The following is a 20,727-nucleotide window of genomic DNA, read 5'->3' as shown; positions in this document are numbered from 1 at the left end:
AAATGGAGCTGATAAAATAGACAGTGAGTGTAGAAACAAGAAGATGGTTTTAATGTTCTGGCTGATCAGTTTATATATATATAAACGTTTGAACCCAGGACCATGGTGCCATGCAGCACCCACATTACCTGCAGCAGTTGTGTGATTAACTATTTATTTCCTAAATAAAAGTTTAGCTTCAGGGGTAACTCAGTTTATTACAGGTACTATAGTGTGTTACTGACCAATTTTTTTCAGACTTCCTAGTGCTTCCTAGTATTGTTAATGTTTAACATGATTGAAGTGCCCACTGGATGGCACGTAGTACAGTGAAAGTTTAATCAATGGTTAATTTCCTGCATAGTATGTTGTATTTAATCAAACTAGTGTAGATTTCATCTGCAGATCTGTAGTTTTGAGCAGTTCCATGTTTGAATCTCAATATTTCAAACTCGATGTTAAAATTTAGGCACCGAATGAGGGAAATATTTACTGGTGGGAGTGGGACACGTGAGCTTCATGTTAGGAAACAGAAGCTGAGGTTAGTCGGCAGCAATACCATAGCTAACAATCATGGACCTCACTTGTTTATTAAATAACACAAAATATAGCTAATGCCTGTGTGTACCAAAGCACAGAAACGTTTTTTGTTCTTGCTAACAAACAGCACCCGGGTGGCACTGCGGTCTAAATCTTTAGCCCATCATCACTGGGATTTTAAGCTTTCAAGTATTATCGACCAGCCAGGTGACTACACAGACATGCGATTAGCCGTTTGTCGGTAGGAAGGGCCAACAACGGGTTGGGGGTGGGGTTGGGGTTGGGTGTGGTGCCAGCGACAAGAGCGAGAGCTAGACGCCTAACGGACACGACTGGATTGGGTGAAAGTAATAATTAATTAATAGAATAGAATTATTTGGTACCCCTGGGGGCACTTAGTTGGCGCAGCGGTAAAACACGCTAACACACCAGAGCTGACATTCCGAACTCATCTGTTCGAAACTCAGCTCTGCCATCCGGCTGGGCGGCTTTAAGAACAACGATTGGCTCTCCTCAATCAGGGCGGGGATTGTGTATATATATATATATATATATATATATATATATACAAATTTTATCAGCTCCACTTACCATATAGAAGCACTTTTAAGTTCTACAATTACTGACTGTAGTCCATCTATTTTACATACCTTTTAAGCCTGCTTTCACCCTGTTCTTCAATGGTCCCCACAGGACCACCACAGAGCAGGTATTATTTGGGTGTTGGATCATTCTCAGCCCTGCAGTGACAATGACATGGTGGTGGTGTGTTAGTGTTTGTTGTGCTGGTATGAGTGGATCAAAGCATGCAGAGAAACCGATGGACTACAGTCAGTAATTGTAGAACTACAAAGTGCTCCTATATGGTAAGTGGAGCTGATAAAATGGACAGTAAGCGTAAAAAACAAGGAGGTGGTTTTAATGTTATCGCTGATCAGTAGGGATGTCCCGATCATGTTTTTTTGTTCCCGATCTTTAATTTTGATCCTGATCTTTAATTTTGATCCTGATCTTTAATTTTGATCCCGATCCGATACCGATTCTCAAACCGATACTTGTATTTTCTAGATATTGTCTAGATAAGAACTAGATAATACTGTTCACACAGTGCACACTTCAAGTACATTACAGTTATTCAAATTAATCCAATGTACGTACATGTTTAACAACTGAATAGCTCTGCAGTGCTGTAGGAAAAATATTGCCTGCATCCAAGCTATTGCTTAATGTTCTTTTACAAAATAAAAGTAAACAAACCTAGTGCAGCATTGTAGTAAAAATGAAGTGAGATAATTACAGTTTCACTTTGAACTTTATATTCAAAGAACATAATTCTGTTTAATGCAGTGATACACTAAAAATGAACAAAAATCTCCACTCACAAGTGGTGTAGCAGCTTAACTTGAATATAAAAAAAACAAAGAAGTTACTTAACAGCATTACAGTAAAACCTGAATACCAAAATAAAATGGAAAGTCACTCTTTTGTTATGAAGGAAAGCCAGTTCTTAAAGTGCTTGTATTGTGACAATGGTTTGATGGACGTTTCTATGCAAAGTGAGTGTGTTTTGTCCCTTTGGGGCTTCCATAGTGCATGGAATAGCGTGCTGGGCTCTAGCTGTCCGCAATTCAGTACAGTAACAGAAGAAGTTAATAAAGTGTTTTGCTCCCGACAATTTGTGAATATAGCGTGTATTTATTTCTTTATTAAGCAAGTGCATCGCTACGACGCTCGGTTACATAACTAAGCCAATCAGAGAGCTTGATACTGAGATGTCGTTCAGTCTTGTAACACGTAAACTCGTAAAAGCTTTGTTATGGTCCTGAAGTTTTCATTCTCGGATTAAAAGTTATTGTTTTGTAAACCGGAGTGATCCTCGACTCACACACCATATAAACAGTAAAATTCTACAGTAATGAACGCAGCTCTGCTCCTACCGCCTCGTGAAACGCTCACATTACAGACATTACACCGCTGTTGGACTCGTTTCACTTTCCAATTTAAAGTATTTCCACACAGCGGACATGCTGACGTAAAACAAAAGATCGGGTTATGATCGGCATTAGTAAAGCCGATTTCCGATCAGTTAAAAATGCCTTGATCGGCCCCGATTCCGATCTTTGAGATCGGATCGGGACATCCCTACTGATCAGTGTATATATATGAAATATTTGGTACCCAGTCTGTAGTGAGTGTGAGACAGATAGCATGATATCATCAACTTTGGTATTTTATAGCTCTGGCAGTGTTTTTCTGACCCTAATTATGCAGCAGAATACTTCATGGTAGCTGCCAGGGTCATGCTGCTTCACCAAAAGATAAGATCTGTGTAATAACACTACTATTAGATATAAACCCGCATAGCTTGTCATGTTTTAAATCCTGTTGATTATTCTCTATCAGTCAGTCTGTCAAACGGTGCCTCAATGGAACATGTTGTACTTTCCACTTAGGCAATGCATATAAAATGAGAAATATTTTTACTAGAAGCCCTTTGTAGCTCACGTTAGCCAACGCCATGTAACAATATGCAGTAAAATTGTGAGACCTCGCATCCCGTTCGAAAACACAGCACTGATAGAATGCTGCGGATCTATCTATCCACCTGTCTGATTGTCTATCTATCTATCTATCTATCTATCTATCTATCTATCTATCTATCTATCTATCTATCTATCTATCTATCTATCTATCTATCCACCTGTCTGATTGTTTATCTATCTATCTATCTATCTATCTATCTATCTATCTATCTATCTATCTATCTATCTATCTATCTATCTATCTATCCACCTGTCTGATTGTCTATCTATCTATCTATCTATCTATCTATCTATCTATCTATCTATCTATCTATCTATCTATCTATCTATCTATCTATCTATCCACCTGTCTGATTGTCTATCTATCTATCTATCTATCTATCTATCTATCTATCTATCTATCTATCTATCTATCTATCTATCTATCTATCTATCTATCTATCTATCTATCTATCTATCTATCTATCCACCTGTCTGATTGTCTATCTATCTATCTATCTATCTATCTATCTATCTATCTATCTATCTATCTATCTATCTATCTATCTATCTATCTATCTATCTATCCACCTGTCTGATTGTCTATCTATCTATCTATCTATCTATCTATCTATCTATCTATCTATCTATGTATCTATCTATCTATCTATCCACCTGTCTGATTGTCTATCTATCTATCTATCTATCTATCTATCTATCTATCTATCTATCTATCTATCTATCTATCTATCTACAGTGCCTTGCAAAAGTATTCAGCCCCCTTGAACTTTTCAACCTTTTGCCACATTTCAGGCTTCAAACATAACGATATGAAATTGTAATTTTTTGTGAAGAATCAACAACAAGTGGGACACAATCGTGAAGTAGAACGAAATTTATTGGATATTTTAAACTTTTTTTAGAAATAAAAAACTAAAAAGTGGGGCGTGCAATATTATTCAGCCCCTTTACTTTCAGTGCAGCAAACTCACTCCAGAAGTTCAGTGAGGATCTCTGAATGATCCAATGTTGACCTAAATGACTGATGGTGATAAATAGAATCCACCTGTGTGTAATCAAGTCTCCGTATAAATGCACCTGCTCTGTGACAGTCTCAGAGTTCTGTTTAAAGCGCAGAGAGCATCATGAAGACCAAGGAACACACCAGGCAGGTCCGAGATACTGTTGTGGAGAAGTTTAAAGCCGGATTTGGATACAAAAAGATTTCCCAAGCTTTAAACATCTCAAGGAGCACTGTGAAAGCGATCATATTGAAATGGAAGGAGTATCAGACCACTGCAAATCTACCAAGACCCGGCCGTCCCTCTAAACTTTCAGCTCAAACAAGGAGAAGACTGATAGTCACCTGGTAGACACACCAAACATGTGGAAGAAGGTGCTCTGGTCAGATGAAACCAAAATCGAACTTTTTGGCCACAATGCAAAACGTTATGTTTGGCGTAAAAGCAACACAGCTCATCACCCTGAACACACCATCCCCACTGTCAAACATGGTGGTGGCAGCATCATGGTTTGGGCCTGCTTTTCTTCAGCAGGGACAGGGAAGATGGTTAAAATTGATGGGAAGATGGATGGAGCCAAATACAGGACCATTCTGGAAGAAAACCTGTTGCAGTCTGCAAAAGACCTGAGACTGGGACGGAGATTTATCTTCCAACAAGACAATGATCCAAAACATAAAGCAAAATCTACAATGGAATGGTTCACAAATAAACGTATCCAGGTGTTAGAATGGCCAAGTCAAAGTCCAGACCTGAATCCCATCGAGAATCTGTGGAAAGAGCTGAAAACTGCTGTTCACAAACGCTCTCCATCCAACCTCACTGAGCTCGAACTGTTTTGCAAGGAAGAATGGGCAAAAATTTCTGTCTCTCGATGTGCAAAACTAATAGAGACATACCCCAAGCGACTTGCAGCTGTAATCGCAGCAAAAGGTGGCGCTACAAAGTATTAACGCAAGGGGGCTGAATAATATTGCACGCCCCACTTTTCAGTTTTTTATTTCTAAAAAAAGTTTAAAATATCCAATAAATTTCGTTCCACTTCACGATTGTGTCGCACTTGTTGTTGATTCTTCACAAAAAATTACAATTTCATATCGTTATGTTTGAAGCCTGAAATGTGGCAAAAGGTTGAAAAGTTCAAGGGGGCTGAATACTTTTGCAAGGCACTCTATCTATCTATCTATCTATCTATCTATCTATCTATCTATCTATCTATCCATCCACCTGTCTGATTGTCTGTCTATCTATCTATCTATCTATCTATCTATCTATCTATCTATCTATCTATCTATCTATCTATCTATCTATCTATCCATCCACCTGTCTGATTGTCTGTCTATCTATCTATCTATCTATCTATCTATCTATCTATCTATCTATCTATCTATCTATCTATCTATCTATCTGTCTGTCTGTCTTATCTACCTCATCCATCTTATGTATGTATGTCTCCTATCTATCTGTCTGTCTGTCTGTCTGTCTGTCTGTCTGTCTTTTCCATCTTATGTATCTATCTATCTATCTATCTATCTATCTATCTATCTATCTATCTATCTATCTATCTATCTATCTCTCTATCTATCTATCTATCTGTCTATCTCTCTATCTATCTCTCTATCTATCTGTCTATCTGTCTGTCTGTCTTATGTACCTTATCCATCTATCTATCTATCTATCTATCTATCTATCTATCTATCTATCTATCTATCTATCTATCTATCTATCTATCCATCCATCCACCTGTCTGATTGTCTGTCTATCTATCTATCTATCTATCTATCTATCTATCTATCTATCTATCTATCTATCTATCTGTCTATCTGTCTGTCTGTCTGTCTTATCTACCTTATCCATCTTATGTATGTATGTATGTATGTCTCTATCTATCTATCTATCTATCTATCTATCTATCTATCTATCTATCTATCTATCTATCTATCTATCTATCTATCTATCTATCTATCTATCTATCTTTCTATCTTTCTATCTATCTATCTATCTTATCTACCTTATCCATCTTATGTATGTATGTATGTACAGTGTATCACAAAAGTGAGTACACCCCTCACATTTCTGCAGATATTTAAGTATATCTTTTCATGGGACAACACTGACAAAATGACACTTTGACACAATGAAAAGTAGTCTGTGTGCAGCTTATATAACAGTGTAAATGTATTCTTCCCTCAAAATAACTCAATATACAGCCATTAATGTCTAAACCACCGGCAACAAAAGTGAGTACACCCCTTAGTGAAAGTTCCTGAAGTGTCAATATTTTGTGTGGCCACCATTATTTCCCAGAACTGCCTTAACTCTCCTGGGCATGGAGTTTACCAGAGCTTCACAGGTTGCCACTGGAATGCTTTTCCACTCCTCCATGACGACATCACGGAGCTGGTGGATATTCGAGACTTTGCGCTCCTCCACCTTCCGCTTGAGGATGCCCCAAAGATGTTCTATTGGGTTTAGGTCTGGAGACATGCTTGGCCAGTCCATCACCTTTACCCTCAGCCTCTTCAATAAAGCAGTGGTCATCTTAGAGGTGTGTTTGGGGTCATTATCATGCTGGAACACTGCCCTGCAACCCAGTTTCCGGAGGGAGGGGATCATGCTCTGCTTCAGTATTTCACAGTACATATTGGAGTTCATGTGTCCCTCAATGAAATGTAACTCCCCAACACCTGCTGCACTCATGCAGCCCCAGACCATGGCATTCCCACCACCATGCTTGACTGTAGGCATGACACACTTATCTTTGTACTCCTCACCTGATTGCCGCCACACATGCTTGAGACCATCTGAACCAAACAAATTAATCTTGGTCTCATCAGACCATAGGACATGGTTCCAGTAATCCATGTCCTTTGTTGACATGTCTTCAGCAAACTGTTTGCGGGCTTTCTTGTGTAGAGACCTCAGAAGAGGCTTCCTTCTGGGGTGACAGCCATGCAGACCAATTTGATGTAGTGTGCGGCGTATGGTCTGAGCACTGACAGGCGGACCCCCCACCTTTTCAATCTCTGCAGCAATGCTGACAGCACTCCTGCGCCTATCTTTCAAAGACAGCAGTTGGATGTGACGCTGAGCATGTGCACTCAGCTTCTTTGGACGACCAACGCGAGGTCTGTTCTGAGTGGACCCTGCTCTTTTAAAACGCTGGATGATCTTGGCCACTGTGCTGCAGCTCAGTTTCAGGGTGTTGGCAATCTTCTTGTAGCCTTGGCCATCTTCATGTAGCGCAACAATTCATCTTTTAAGATCCTCAGAGAGTTCTTTGCCATGAGGTGCCATGTTGGAACTTTCAGTGACCAGTATGAGAGAGTGTGAGAGCTGTACTACTAAATTGAACACACCTGCTCCATATGCACACCTGAGACCTAGTAACACTAACAAATCACATGACATTTTGGAGGGAAAATGACAAGCAGTGCTCAATTTGGACATTTAGGGGTGTAGTCTCTTAGGGGTGTACTCACTTTTGTTGCCGGTGGTTTAGACATTAATGGCTGTATATTGAGTTATTTTGAGGGAAGAATAAATTTACACTGTTATATAAGCTGCACACAGACTACTTTTCATTGTGTCAAAGTGTCATTTTGTCAGTGTTGTCCCATGAAAAGATATACTTAAATATCTGCAGAAATGTGAGGGGTGTACTCACTTTTGTGATACACTGTATGTATGTCTCTATCTATCTATCTATCTATCTATCTATCTATCTATCTATCTATCTATCTATCTATCTATCTATTTATCTGTCTGATTGTTTATCTGTCTGTCTGTCTCTGTCTGTCTGTCTTATCTATCTGTCTGTCTCATCTACCTTATCCATCGTATGTGTCTGTCTGTCTGTCTACCTGTTTGTCTGTCTGTCTGTCTTATCTACCTTATCCATCTTATGTGTCTGTCTGTCTGTCTATCTACCTGTTTGTTTATCTGTCTGTCTGTCTGTCTGTCCACCTGTCTGATTGTTTATCTATCTATTCACCTGTCTGTCTATCCGTCTATCCATCCATCTATCCATCCGTCTGTCTGTTCAGCCATACTATATTTGTTGAGTGTAAGTATGTAAAAGTTTCTGTGTTCAATAAAAATAGTTTTGTTGTGTTCACTTTAACCCCAAAATCAGTCTGATCTGTATCAGCCTACCAAGGGAGTGTAAACGGTAATTACAGCTTTATTTGTTAAACAACCTGACTAACAATTTGACCTTTGTGTGTAATCTGTTGCTCTTTAGCTGTACATGCTGTGTTCCTTTGTGTCTAGTGTTTATCAAGCATGTTGGTTTAACACTGGGGATTTTGATGTGTATTGTAATCCTGTGGTAGAGTTGGCACGTCTACAGAGGCATTTAGGAAGACATGAGCGTGCAAGTGAACATGAAATATGTAACACCTTGTGGTGAGAGATTGTGGTATTGTGTAGGTGTTGCCTAATTACATTCTCATGACGCTACATTACTACATACTATAAGCTCAGATTTTTTTCTTGTAGGTGTTTAGAAAGATCTTTTCTAAATCTGTTTAGTGGGTCGTTTATTTTAAAACCATTGAACAAATCATAATGTACATGAATAAAAACTAAAAGTTTTAATACAAAATAAATGTAATAAAAGGGCACTTAGGTGGCACAGTGGTCTGTTATGCTAGCCCACCACCGCTGATCCACCCACCACCGGTCTCAGCAGTGTTATCAGCTGTCTGGGAATCTACACAGGCATGATTGGCACACGGGCATTAGTGTCTGGGCATTAGTGTCTGGGGATGTTGCACTGTTAAGGGTGTTCCTGCCTTGCGGCAAGTATTTTCCTGTTAAACCGGGCCCGCCACAACCCTGACTAGATAAAAGTCTTCAAAGGAAATGAAATGAATGTAATATTTATTATAGAAACAGTAATTACAGCACATTAGCTACCATTATAAAATAGTCCAAACAGTCTTTATCAATATATTTTCCTCAAAACAAAGGGGTTCTGGGGGCACAATGGTGCTATCAGCCATTCAGGTGTTGACATATAAACATGATCCATGTTGGGGCAGGCTGGGGGATGGCTGAAGCCCCGCGTTTGATTGGCGTCCTGTCTTGTCAGGGAAACTAGACCCACCATAAACCTAACCAGTATTAAGCAGTGGTAAATATGTAAAAAATTTAAACAATAATACCATTTTAATTCTTTTTTTTTTCTTTCTAGGCTGTGACCAAGCTGTCTGCATATTGTGTTGGGAACCTCATGCTCTCTGAATCCTGCTGCTGACAAGTCGAAAAAGCCTGAAATTCCACCCAAACATTGGAATCAAGTTCCCTCAGGTTAAAAAAAAACCCAACTGTTTGTAAGTTCATTGACTTCAACTTGATTGGTGCTGCCTTGACAAAGACTGGGTCGAAGGAGGTGAGACTTAAGGCGTGTGTCCTGTTTGCCTGGAGATGAAGCTGCAGGCAGTAATGGAGAACTTGCACAGGCAACAACGGGCCAGACTGCTGATGGAGATGGAACAGCAGCAGCAGCAACAGCAGCAGGCGGGAACATTTCCGAGCTCCTCCCCTACAAGCGACGAGTTGAAGCTGAGCGCCGCCTCTGAAACAGAGCATGCTCAGATGGCAGCGTTGGCAGCTATGAGGGCCGTGGCGGCCGGGCTGCAGAGGAGAACGACAGCCGACAGTCCCACGTCAGAGCACAGCAGCAGCGGAGACGAGAACGAAGAGGATGGAGCGCAAGAGGAGAACGGAGAGGACCACTATAGGGACATGATGGGGTCAGAGGAGGAGGAGCAAATGTAAGTTGTGCCATTGGTTACTTGGGTGCCAACCTGAATAATTAGAGATGTTGCGTTTAGTATGGTTGTGATACGTACTTATTGTGGGTAACAAATTTTGATTGCTGTTGTAATGAAACAACTGCTGCTAAGAAATGTTATGTCGTCAATGCATGTTGACACCCAACATAATTATTTTTTAATGGGTACTTTTTTTTTAATTAGAGATGCGAGGTCTACTCTAATACAAACCCTATTTCTGGAAAAGCAAAATAGAGCAGATCCACCCACCCAGTTGCTCAGGGAGTGCTCCAAGATTCTATCTTTGGACCTATCCTTTTTATACTATACACCGATCAGCCATAACATTAAAACCACCTCCTTGTTTGTATGCTCACTGTCCATTTTATCAGCTCCACTTACCATATAGGAGCACTTTGTAGTTCTACAATTACTGACTGTAGTCCATCTATTTCTCTACATGCCTTTTTAACCTGCTTTCACCCTGTTCATCAATGGTCAGGACCCCCACAGAGCAGGTATTAGTTGGGTGGTGGATCATTCTCTTCTCAGCACTGCAGTGACACTGACATGGTGGTGGTGTGTTAGTGTGTGTTGTGCTGGTATGAGTGGATCAGACGCAGCAGCGCTGCTGGAGTTTTTAAGAACCGTGTCCACTCACTGTCCACTCTATTAGACACTCCTACCTAGTTGGTCCACCTTGTAGATGTAAAGTCAGAGACGATCGCTCATCTATTGCTGCTGTTTGAGTTGGTCATCTAGACCTTCATCAGTGGTCACAGGACGCTGCCCACAGGGTTGGTTGGTGGACTATTCTCAGTCCAGCAGTGACAATGAGGTGTTTAAAAACTCCATCAGTGCTGCTGTGTGTGATCCACTCATACCAGCACAACACACACTAACACACCACCACCATGTCAGTGTCACTGCAGTGCTGAGAATCATCCACCACCCAAATAATACCTGCTCTGTAGTGGTCCTGTGAGAGTCCTGACCATTGAAGAACAGCATGAAAGGGGGATAACAAAGCATGCGGAGAAACAGATGAACTACAGTCAGTAATTGTAGAACTACAAAGTGCTTCTATATGGTAAGTGGAGCTGATAAAATGGACAGTGAGTGTAGAAACAAGGAGGTGGTTTTAATGTTATGGCTGATCGGTGTATATGTGTATATCTCACTGCTAGGTTTATTCAGCTTTACATTAGCATCACATCCCCTAAAGCCTTATCTCAGTAAATATATGCAAACATTACAGATTTAAAACACTGGTTAAATAATATTTGCTTAGTTGTTGGCCTTAAAGTGCTGGTTTCTTAACCAGTCTTACTGTAAATATGGATTATGTACCTGTTAAACCGGTCCAAGTAATTACAAACTTTGGCTTCATTTTTAATTCATCACAAAATCCCAGCTCTGGTATAGCGGTGGTATAGCGGCTCTGGTATCCCCAGCTCTGGTATAGCGGCGACTATATAAATGTAAAGGAAGGTTTTATTATTTTTTAACTTATTATTATTATTATTAGTCTCATGTCATCAAGTAGGGCGGCTAAGTGGGTAGCACTGTCGCCTCACAGCAAGAAGGCCCTGGGTGGGTGTGGAGTTTGCATGTCCTCCGGGTGCTCCGGTTTCCTCCCACAGTCCAAAAACATGCAAGTGAGGTGAATTGGAGACACTAAATTGTCCAAGACTGTGTTTGATATAACCTTGTGTGAACTGATGAATCTTGTGTGAAGAGTAACTACAGTTTCCTGTCATGAATGTAACCAAAGTGTAAAACATGACGTTAAAATCCTAATAAACAAACAAACATGTCATCAAGAAAAAAGAGGCAAATAGACACTTGAATCCAACTGGCTACAAAATATGTTGTTGGTTACTGTTGGCCAGTATATTGACTTTTGCAGTAACACTTGGACACTCGTGTGGTGCAGCGGTCTATTACATTAACCCATCGGCCAACTAGGCGTCTACGCAAACCTGATTGGCTATGCTTGAGGGAAGGGGAGTGTAGGGGGCCCTGCGATGAATTGGCACCCTGTTCAGGGTATTCCTGCCTTGCGACCAGTATTTCCCGGTGGAACCTGATCTGCCAGGGTAAAGCGGTTAATAAAAATGAAGCACAAGTGCTGACACTGTGAAGGCCTTTATTATGTAAATTAGGACTCCAACAAGCCATGAGCTTGAGCATTGTGGACAGTTTACACACGTTTTCTGTGTTCAATCAACAATAACCGAACTTTGTTTTGGATCATGCAACTGCCCATAACATGTTTACCAGTAATTACAATACTGAATTTGCCTGTCTGCTTATCTGTCTATGACTAGCTGCCCGCCTGCCTACCGCTCTGCCCATCTTCTTATCATGATGCGTGTGTGCACGTATGCAAAAGACTGCCGTTTCCTATTTTTTGCACATCGATATTCTTATTCCCAAATATTTTCTTGCTTTTACACACCGTAGAGTGTCTTGTGTAGCCAATATGAACTCATTTAGGATTTACCCTACTGGCTGGCTTTGCTAATACATCTCACAGGACTTTTCCATGTTATTTCCATCACTTTTAAAGAATCTTTGACTGCTCAGCAATTTGTATTATTATTATTTATATAGACTTATTAATCGGCTATAGTCTGGTGAGCCGCATAGGTCCGCACAGAGCTATTGTTGGTATTGGGCCTACTCATTCCTTGGAATGAAACGAGAATCTTAGAAAGTTAGCTACAATTTGAAGTGCAATACAGTTTAAAGAGGAGATTTAAAAAGATGCTTTTTGGAGGTAGAGATTAAAGCTCAAATGTACTGCCTTTTAAACTGACATACTATTTAGTTCTTTGCAGATTGGGAACCGTTCTATATTAGGTTAGCATTAAATACAATGACTTGCAGTGCAACTTGTAATGCATTTTTCCCAATTTTCCTCACAATCTAGTCATATCCAGTAGGGCTGCTGCGATTGGTCAACCTAGTCGATGATGTCGACTGGAAACAGGGTCTCACACCCGTTCTCTACTCTCCATGATTCCTTCATTTCTATCGAGCAAAGGCCAGAACAGCAGCATTGAGGAACCCGTTCAACCATTCATCCCCTGAGACACAGACAGTAATGTCTGTGTGGGTGCCCGGCCAGACGATAGCAAGGAAGAAATTCGAACACGAGAGCTCAACATTTTAGCCGCTTGAAATCCCTTTGAATCTTTGACTGTTCAGCAGATTGTAGTAATATTATTTATATCGATTTATTAATCAGCTAGTCCGGTGAGCCGCATAGGTTTGTTATTTTTGGTATTGGGCATACTCACTCCTTGGAATGAAAATACCCAGAATCTCAAAGTTAGCTATAATTGAATTTCTTTTAACCGTGTTACTTGCCTTTTTTTTAGAAAGCAGAAGTGGGATGAGGATGACTTCGAGGGGGAGATGGAGGAAGACTATGATGATGACATGGCAGAGGAAGGCCTGCAAATGGGCCTGGAATCGGCAACCCCGGGCCGAGGCATCCTGCTGCTGCCTCATCGTCAGCATCACCCTCAGTTTAAACTGCAGAAAGCCCGACCGGGGCTCGAATCTGAACCACGGGTCTCAAGTTTACCGACGCCTCCTTCTCACAGCCAGCAACTTAGTCAGGACCACACAGACTGGACATACGAGGAGCAGTTCAGACAGGTAGGACTTTTGATTTAACAACAGGTTTTCTTTCGGTGGTTGTGTTTTCTTTTCTTGTGGAGACACTAGCAGTTTTGTACTTCAGTAGTCTGCAGTGTTTTAGTTCAAGATGAGCCAAACAAGAAAACATAGTAGATAATTGCAAATGTAATAGTGGTAGTAAGTAAGTAAATTATTTATATAGCATGTTTATTTTACTGCTTCCGTACATAGAACATGCGTACATTACACAACAATGTACAGCAGTCCAGCTGCTGAATGCTTATCGATCAAGGTGTGTTTTAGGCTTAGTTTTGAAAACAGTCACAGGTGGAGCATGTGTAATGTCACATGGGAGACCATTCAAGGTTCTGTTGCGGCGACAGTAACGGCATGATACCCTTTTTTGTTTAAGGCTGGGATGTAAGCCTGAGAGATGTTAAGCATGTTCACAAAATATGCTGTTTCTAGGGCTGCAACTATCGATTATTTTTGTAATCGAGTATTCTGTCGATTATTCCAGCGATTAATCGAGTAATCAGATAAGAAATACTTTTGCTTTAAGAAAGAGCAAAAACAAATACGTATAAGATTAAATAAGACGCGTCTTTTAAAACAAACTGTACATTTTTATTCCTTGCATACGGTACAGTTTAAAGAGAACATTTTTGATATGCAAAAACAAATACATCAAAAATAAAACGCATACTTTTAAAATGTAAACAGGCAACCTAAAACTAAGGCATAAATAATAATAAACAATAATACATAAACATTGTCTCTAACTTTCAGAACTAAAAGTTTCAGCTACAGCTCGAACAGAACATAAAGCTTTAGTATTTTGTTGGGAGGCTTTGTGGCATTTGTAGGAGGAAAAAAAAAAGTTCTGTCAGGATTGTATCATGTGTGTTTGCCTAAGCCCTCAAAAAAGCCTGTGGGTGGCTGTAATGAAGAAAAGTAAACGTATCAACACAACGCTCTGATGGTGTGGATGTTGTTCTGAGTTTTCAAATCGCACACTTCCATACTGAACAGTACGCAGGAGCGGCGAACGTGTCCAAAAAACGTAGTATTCATGGAACTGTACGCGAAAAGTACCCAGATTAAGTCCTGTTAAGTACTATTTAAGTATGAGATTTCGGATGCAGCCCTCGGCTTCTTCGCGTCACCTGCTCACAGCGTGAACGCGTTGTGCAAAAGTGCGAAACACCGTGAGCTGTATGTAGTTGTATGGATCAAACGATGCCTCGATGTGAAAAATTTGAATCGATGATTTTTAGTAATCGAATTACTCGAGTTTCTCGAGGAATCGTTTCAGCCCTAGCCGTTTCATATGAGAGAGTCAATTCTAAGCTTTAAAAAATAATCAATGCCATTTTATACTGGATTATAAAATGGATAGTTCTGGTCCTAAAATCTGATTGGCTGAGCCGCATTCGAAGCCGTTGTAAAATCCCCGATAAACGCACACCTACGACCACCTCACATCATTCCGTATTAATACGCCACTGAAAAGAAAAAGTGAATGTTATGTTCGCCCTCATGTTGCCTAGCAACACTGTTAATTGAACTACCTTGCATCGCGGAAGAATGCTTTATTGTAAGTTTATACACAATAAATACATTTATGAATTAAACATTGTTGTATTTATTGTATTATGTTGACCGCCATTTTATAAAAGCAATAAGCCACTCGAGACCGTGCGTTACTGCTATGATTTTATCACGGGGAAAGAAGACATTCTCTCGTGGCTTATTGCTTTATTCTATAATGGGAGCCAATGTACAGTACATATACTAAACTGGAGTAACATGCTCTCTTTTTTTATACCAGTTAACATTCCGGATGCAGCATTTTGAACTGAGATGCTTTGTTATTTCTGAACTGAAGTGCATTACAGTAATTCAATCTAGATGTAGCTAAGGCATTGATATCTGAAACATTATGAAATGGGGAATAATTGCATAATAATACAATGGATTTATAGAGGTTTTAATCCAAATTAACTATCTACTAGGGACTCCTTGGACTTCTGCCTGTCAATCATACCTCACCACAAGTAACAACTTGAAAATTACATAACACATTGTAAGGAGTGCAGAACATCATTTATTGCCCAATTCTAATTAATACCAGCCTACAAGCTACTTCATGCAACACTGCACAGACCTGTCACCATATGCTCTTTCTAATGAATGACATCAACCGTAGTTTTGTATACATGCTAGAAGTACAGTGGGGTCAAAAAGTATTTAGTCAGCCACTGATTTTGCAGGTTCTCCTACTTAGAAAGATGAGAGAGGTCTGTAATTTTCATCATAGGTACACTTCAACTATGAGAGACAAAATGAGAAAAAAAAATATCCAGGACATCACATTGTAGAATTTTTAAAGAATTTTTTTGTAAATTATGGTGGAAAATAAGTATTTGGTCAATAACAAAAGTTCAACTCAATACTTCGTAACATAACCTTTGTTGGCAATGACAGAGGTCAAACGTTTCCTGTAAGTCTTCACCAGGTTTGCACACACTGTAGCTGGTATTTTGGCCCATTCCTCCATGCAGATCTCCTCTACAGCAGTGATGTTTTGGGGCTGTCGCTGGGCAACACGGACTCCACAAATTTTCTATGGGGTTGAGGTCTGGAGACTGGCTAGGCCACTCCAGGACCTTGAAATGCTTTTTACGGAGCCACTCCGTCGTTGCCCAAGCAGTGTGTTTGGGATCATTGTCATGCTGGAAGACCCAGCCACGTTCCATCTTCAATGCTCTCACTGATGGAAGGAGGTTTTGGCTTAAAATCTCACGATACATGGCCCCGTTCATTCTTCCCTTAACACGGATCAGTCGTCCTGTCCCCTTTGCAGAAAAACAGCCCCAAAGCATGATGTTTCCACCCCCATGCTTCACAGTAGGTATGGTGTTCTTGGGTTCTTCTTCTTCCTCCAAACACGACGAGTTGAGTTTTTACCAAAAAGTTCCATTTTGGTTTCATCTGACCACATGATATTCTCCCAATCCTCTTCTGGATCATCCATATGCTCTCTGGCAAACTTCAGACGGGCCTGGACATGTACTGGCTTAAGCAGGGGGACACGCCTGGCACTGCAGGATTTGAGTCCCTCTCGGCGTAGTGTGTTACTGATGGTAGCCTTTGTTACTTTGGTCCCAGCTCTCTGCAGGTCATTCATCAGGTCCCTCCGTGTAGTTCTGGGATTTTTGCTCACCGTTCTCATGATCATTTTGACCACACGGGATGAGATCTTGACCCCAAGGGAGATTATCAATGGTCTTGTATGTCTTCCATTTTCTTACAATTGCTCCCACAGTTGATTTATTCACACCAACCTGCTTGCCTATTGTAGATTCACTCTTCCCAGCCTGGTGCAGGTCTACAATTTTCTTCCTGGTGTCCTTCGACAGCTCTTTGGTCTTGGCCATGGTTGAGTTTGGAGTCTGACTGTTTGAGGCTGTGGACAAGTGTCTTTTATACAGATAACGAGGTCAAACCGGTGCCATTAATACAGGTAACGAGTGGAGGACAGAAGAGCTTCTTAAAGAAGAAGTTACAGGTCTGTGAGAGCCAGAAATCTTGTTTGTTTGTTATTGACCAAATACTTATTTTCCACCATAATTTACAAATAAATTCTTTAAAAATCCTACAATGTGATTTCCTGGATTTTTTTTTTTCTAATTTTGTCTCTCATAGTTGGTGTACCTATGATGAAAATTACAGACCTCTCTCATCTTTCTAAGTAGGAGAACTTGCACAATCAGTGACTGACTAAATACTTTTTGACCCCACTGTAGGTACCAAGCTAGGCACAGCCCAGTGAGGTTTTAGAACAGGAAGAAGCATAGAAGAATTACCAAGCATCACTGAGATACAACATTGCAAAGGACAGAATGGGTTTCAGAGTGCGGCCCCCTAATAAACAGACATTTTAAAGTTAGACTGGGACCATATTATCAAGATCCTCTATCCAGGAGCTAGGGGTGCCCCAGGGGAGCATTACTACAGAATTAGACCCGAGTATCATGTGCAGCCTTTAATGTGGATGATTTATACGTATGCCACAGGGGAAGAAATATGGACAAGATTAGAACGTAAACTACCATAGCGTATAAACAGAGTTCAGGTATGGGCAGTACAACAAGGATTAAAATCTTCCAGAACAAAAAGGCTCTGCATGCACATATGTCGGCTGCGAACCCTCCACCCGGAGTCAGAGCAATCCCGGGACGGAGATTTCTAAGCTTGATGCTAGAACACAGGGTATCTCTTGTCTCACACATAAAATCCCTGGAAGAAAAATGTCTCAAAGCCCTAGAAGAGTAAAATGTGGAGCAAATAGATCCCTACAGCTGCATCTGTATAGATCCCTGGTCTTATCCTGACTAGATGTTATGCATCATCTATGACACAGTCAGAAAATCTCTCATATAAACATTAGATACGGCGCACCTTTAAGAACTAATACTTGCCCTAGGTGCCATCAGAACATCCTCGATCCAAATTTTGCACATGGAAGCAAACGACCCCCCACTGAGCATTAAACGAGTAAAACTGGCTTTACAGTATACAAGAGCAAACATGTAAAAATCAGCCTACCCTCGGTGTCCACCCACAGTATATACCAAGGTCTTACAGCTAGAAATAAACTTGAACCTTATAGCCTTATTCACCATCTACTGTACATAATATTGTGAAAAGATCACAGATTATTTTTATTGCGTTTTACAAAGCTTCCCAACCTTTTTGGGAATAGGGTTTGTACATGACATCAACCCAATCGTAAGAAAATCAACCATACTGGAAAACAGTCAGTGGGACCAAGTAATATATGAGGGATCTTCAAAAAGTTTCCGCACTAATTTGGTTGGAACCAGTGAGGGTGGGAGGAGTAGTAATTGGTCGTGTCTGAGAGACTGAGAGAGAGCTTATAGTCCGGATTTAGTGCCATCTAGTTTCCACCTTTTTCCACCTGCCCAAAGAAGCTTTAAGGGGAAGAAGATTTTCATGTGATGAAGTGAAAGCAGCGGTGCATCAGAGGCTACGTGCTATGCAAAACATGTTTTGCTGATGGCATTTAAAAGTTGGTACGATGCTGGGAAATATGCATCGGAAGGTGACTATGTAGAAAAGTGATCATTTGGTTTTGAAATTTTTAATAAATTGAGTTCTTTTTAAAGAAGCCTCGTGTATATATAGTGCCCGGTAGCACATACAAGGCTCACCTACAGGTTCTTGTTCGGAGGAGTGGTGGGCCCCCCTACGCCAAGCCTGTCAAACCACACTTACAATAAAGCATATTATCTTACAGTGCCCCACCCTGGGTGAAATAAGTCTATTCTCCAGACCAAATAAAGTATACAAAATATATTGAAATTCCTACACGCAGCAGGCGTTACACCATACGTATAGAGACTGAACGCTAGACCGGCGCTCTGTCAGACAGGGAGAACAAAGAACCATATCCATGTCATGCAAATAGCCATGGATCCTAACATGACGTTAAAAACAAATTGTGTTGTATCAGATGATAATCAGGTCTGTCTGTAGATAGCACGCTAGCACGTAGTCAGCAGGCTAGATTGTAAAATGCTATTTGGGAAATGTAATAAAATGGATTTGGAAGTCTTTGGTCGCTATTGCTCTTACTTCTCATGTAAGTCCATACACTGATCAGCCATAACATTAAAACCACCTCCTTGTTTCTACACTCACTGTCCATTTTATCAGCTCCACTTATCATATAGGAGCACTTTGTAGTTCTACAATTACTGACTGTAGTCCATTTATTTCTCTACATACATTTTTAGCCTTCTTTCACACTGTTCTTCAATGGTCAGGACCAACACAGGACCACTACAGAGCAGGTATTATTTAGGTGGTGGATGATTCTCAGCACTGCAGTGACACTGACATGGTGGTGGTGTGTTAGTGTGTGGTGTGCTGGTATGAGTGGATCAGACACAGCAATGCTGATAAAGTTTTTAAACACCTCACTGTCACTGCTGGAATGAGAATAGTCCACCAACCAAAAATATTCAGCCAACAGCGCCCCGTGGGCAGCGTCCTATGACCACCGATGAAGGTCTAGAAGATGACCAACTCAAACAGCAGCAGTAGATGAGCGATCGTCTCTGACTTTACATCTACAAGGTGGACCAACTAGGTAGGAGTGTCTAATACAGTGGACAGTGAGTGGACACGGTATTTAAAAACTCCAGCAGCGCTGCTGTGTCTGAACAGGTCATACCAGCACAACACACTCGAACACACCACCACCATGTCCACTCACTGTCCACTCTATTAAAAAATACATATAAACATCTTGGTCCTGGATTCAATTCCTAGGTGGGGTGGTCCGGGTCCTTTCTGTGTACAGTTCGCATGTTCTCCTCGTCTCTGTGTGGGAGAACGCAGACTGTCCATGACTGTTTGACATTAAAGACCTGAACTGATGAATCTTGTGTAATGAGTTACTACCGTTTCTACCGGGGCAGTTGTAGCCTAGCGGTTAAGATACTGGACTGGTAAGCAGAAGGTCGCTGGTTCAAACCCCACCCTTAACCCTCAGTTGCTTAGACTGTAAGTCGCTTTGGATAAAAGTGTCTGCTGAATGCCAGAAATGTAAATGTTTGTCATGAAGGGGCAAACCATAGCCTAGTGGTTAAGGTGCTGGACTGGTAAGCAGAAGGTCGCTGGTTCAAACCCCACCACTTCCAGGTTGCCACTTTTGGGCCCTTGAGCAAGGCCCTTAACCCTTAGTTGCTTAGACTGTAAGTCACTTTGGATAAAAGCATCTGATAAATGTAAATGGTTCTGTCATGAAGGAGCAAGCCGTAGCCTAGTGGTTAAGGTGCTGGACTAGTAATTAGAAGGTCACTGGTTCAAGCCCCACCACTACCAGGTTGCTGCTGTTGGGCCCTTGAGCAAGACCCTTAACCCTCAGTTGGTCAGACTGTATACTGTAATTGTAATGTAAGTCGCTTTGGATAAAGGCGTCCGCTAAATGCCGTAAATGTAAATGAATGTAACCAAAGTGTGTAAAACATGATGTTAAAATCCAAGTAAATTAATAAATAAATAGTTCCAAAAAATAAAAATCACTGATGCCAAGGAATTAATCAGTATTATTGCATCATTGCATAATTATGTTGTAAGAATTATATGCAAGATCATTTTTATTGGTTTAACAAAATGAAGAAAATCTTTTTCCAAAGATGA

At 40.7% G+C, this 20,727-nt stretch overlaps 1 protein-coding gene across 1 annotated transcript in view; it reads left to right on the top strand.

The window, feature by feature from the left end:
• arid3a (AT-rich interactive domain 3A) overlaps positions 1-20,727 on the top strand; it is a 93,676-nt gene that overhangs the window by 32,014 nt on the left and 40,935 nt on the right. Inside the window, exons 2-3 of the mRNA XM_063012941.1 lie at positions 9,261-9,843; positions 13,230-13,512. Of these exons, the coding sequence (XP_062869011.1) occupies positions 9,494-9,843; positions 13,230-13,512 (633 nt within the window). The 5' untranslated portion in view covers positions 9,261-9,493. The remainder of the gene's footprint in view (positions 1-9,260; positions 9,844-13,229; positions 13,513-20,727) is intronic.

This window comes from Trichomycterus rosablanca, chromosome 17, assembly GCF_030014385.1.
Source record: "Trichomycterus rosablanca isolate fTriRos1 chromosome 17, fTriRos1.hap1, whole genome shotgun sequence".
Taxonomy (NCBI): Eukaryota; Metazoa; Chordata; class Actinopteri; order Siluriformes; family Trichomycteridae; genus Trichomycterus; species Trichomycterus rosablanca.
This window is presented reverse-complemented; position numbering and strand designations above follow the sequence as displayed.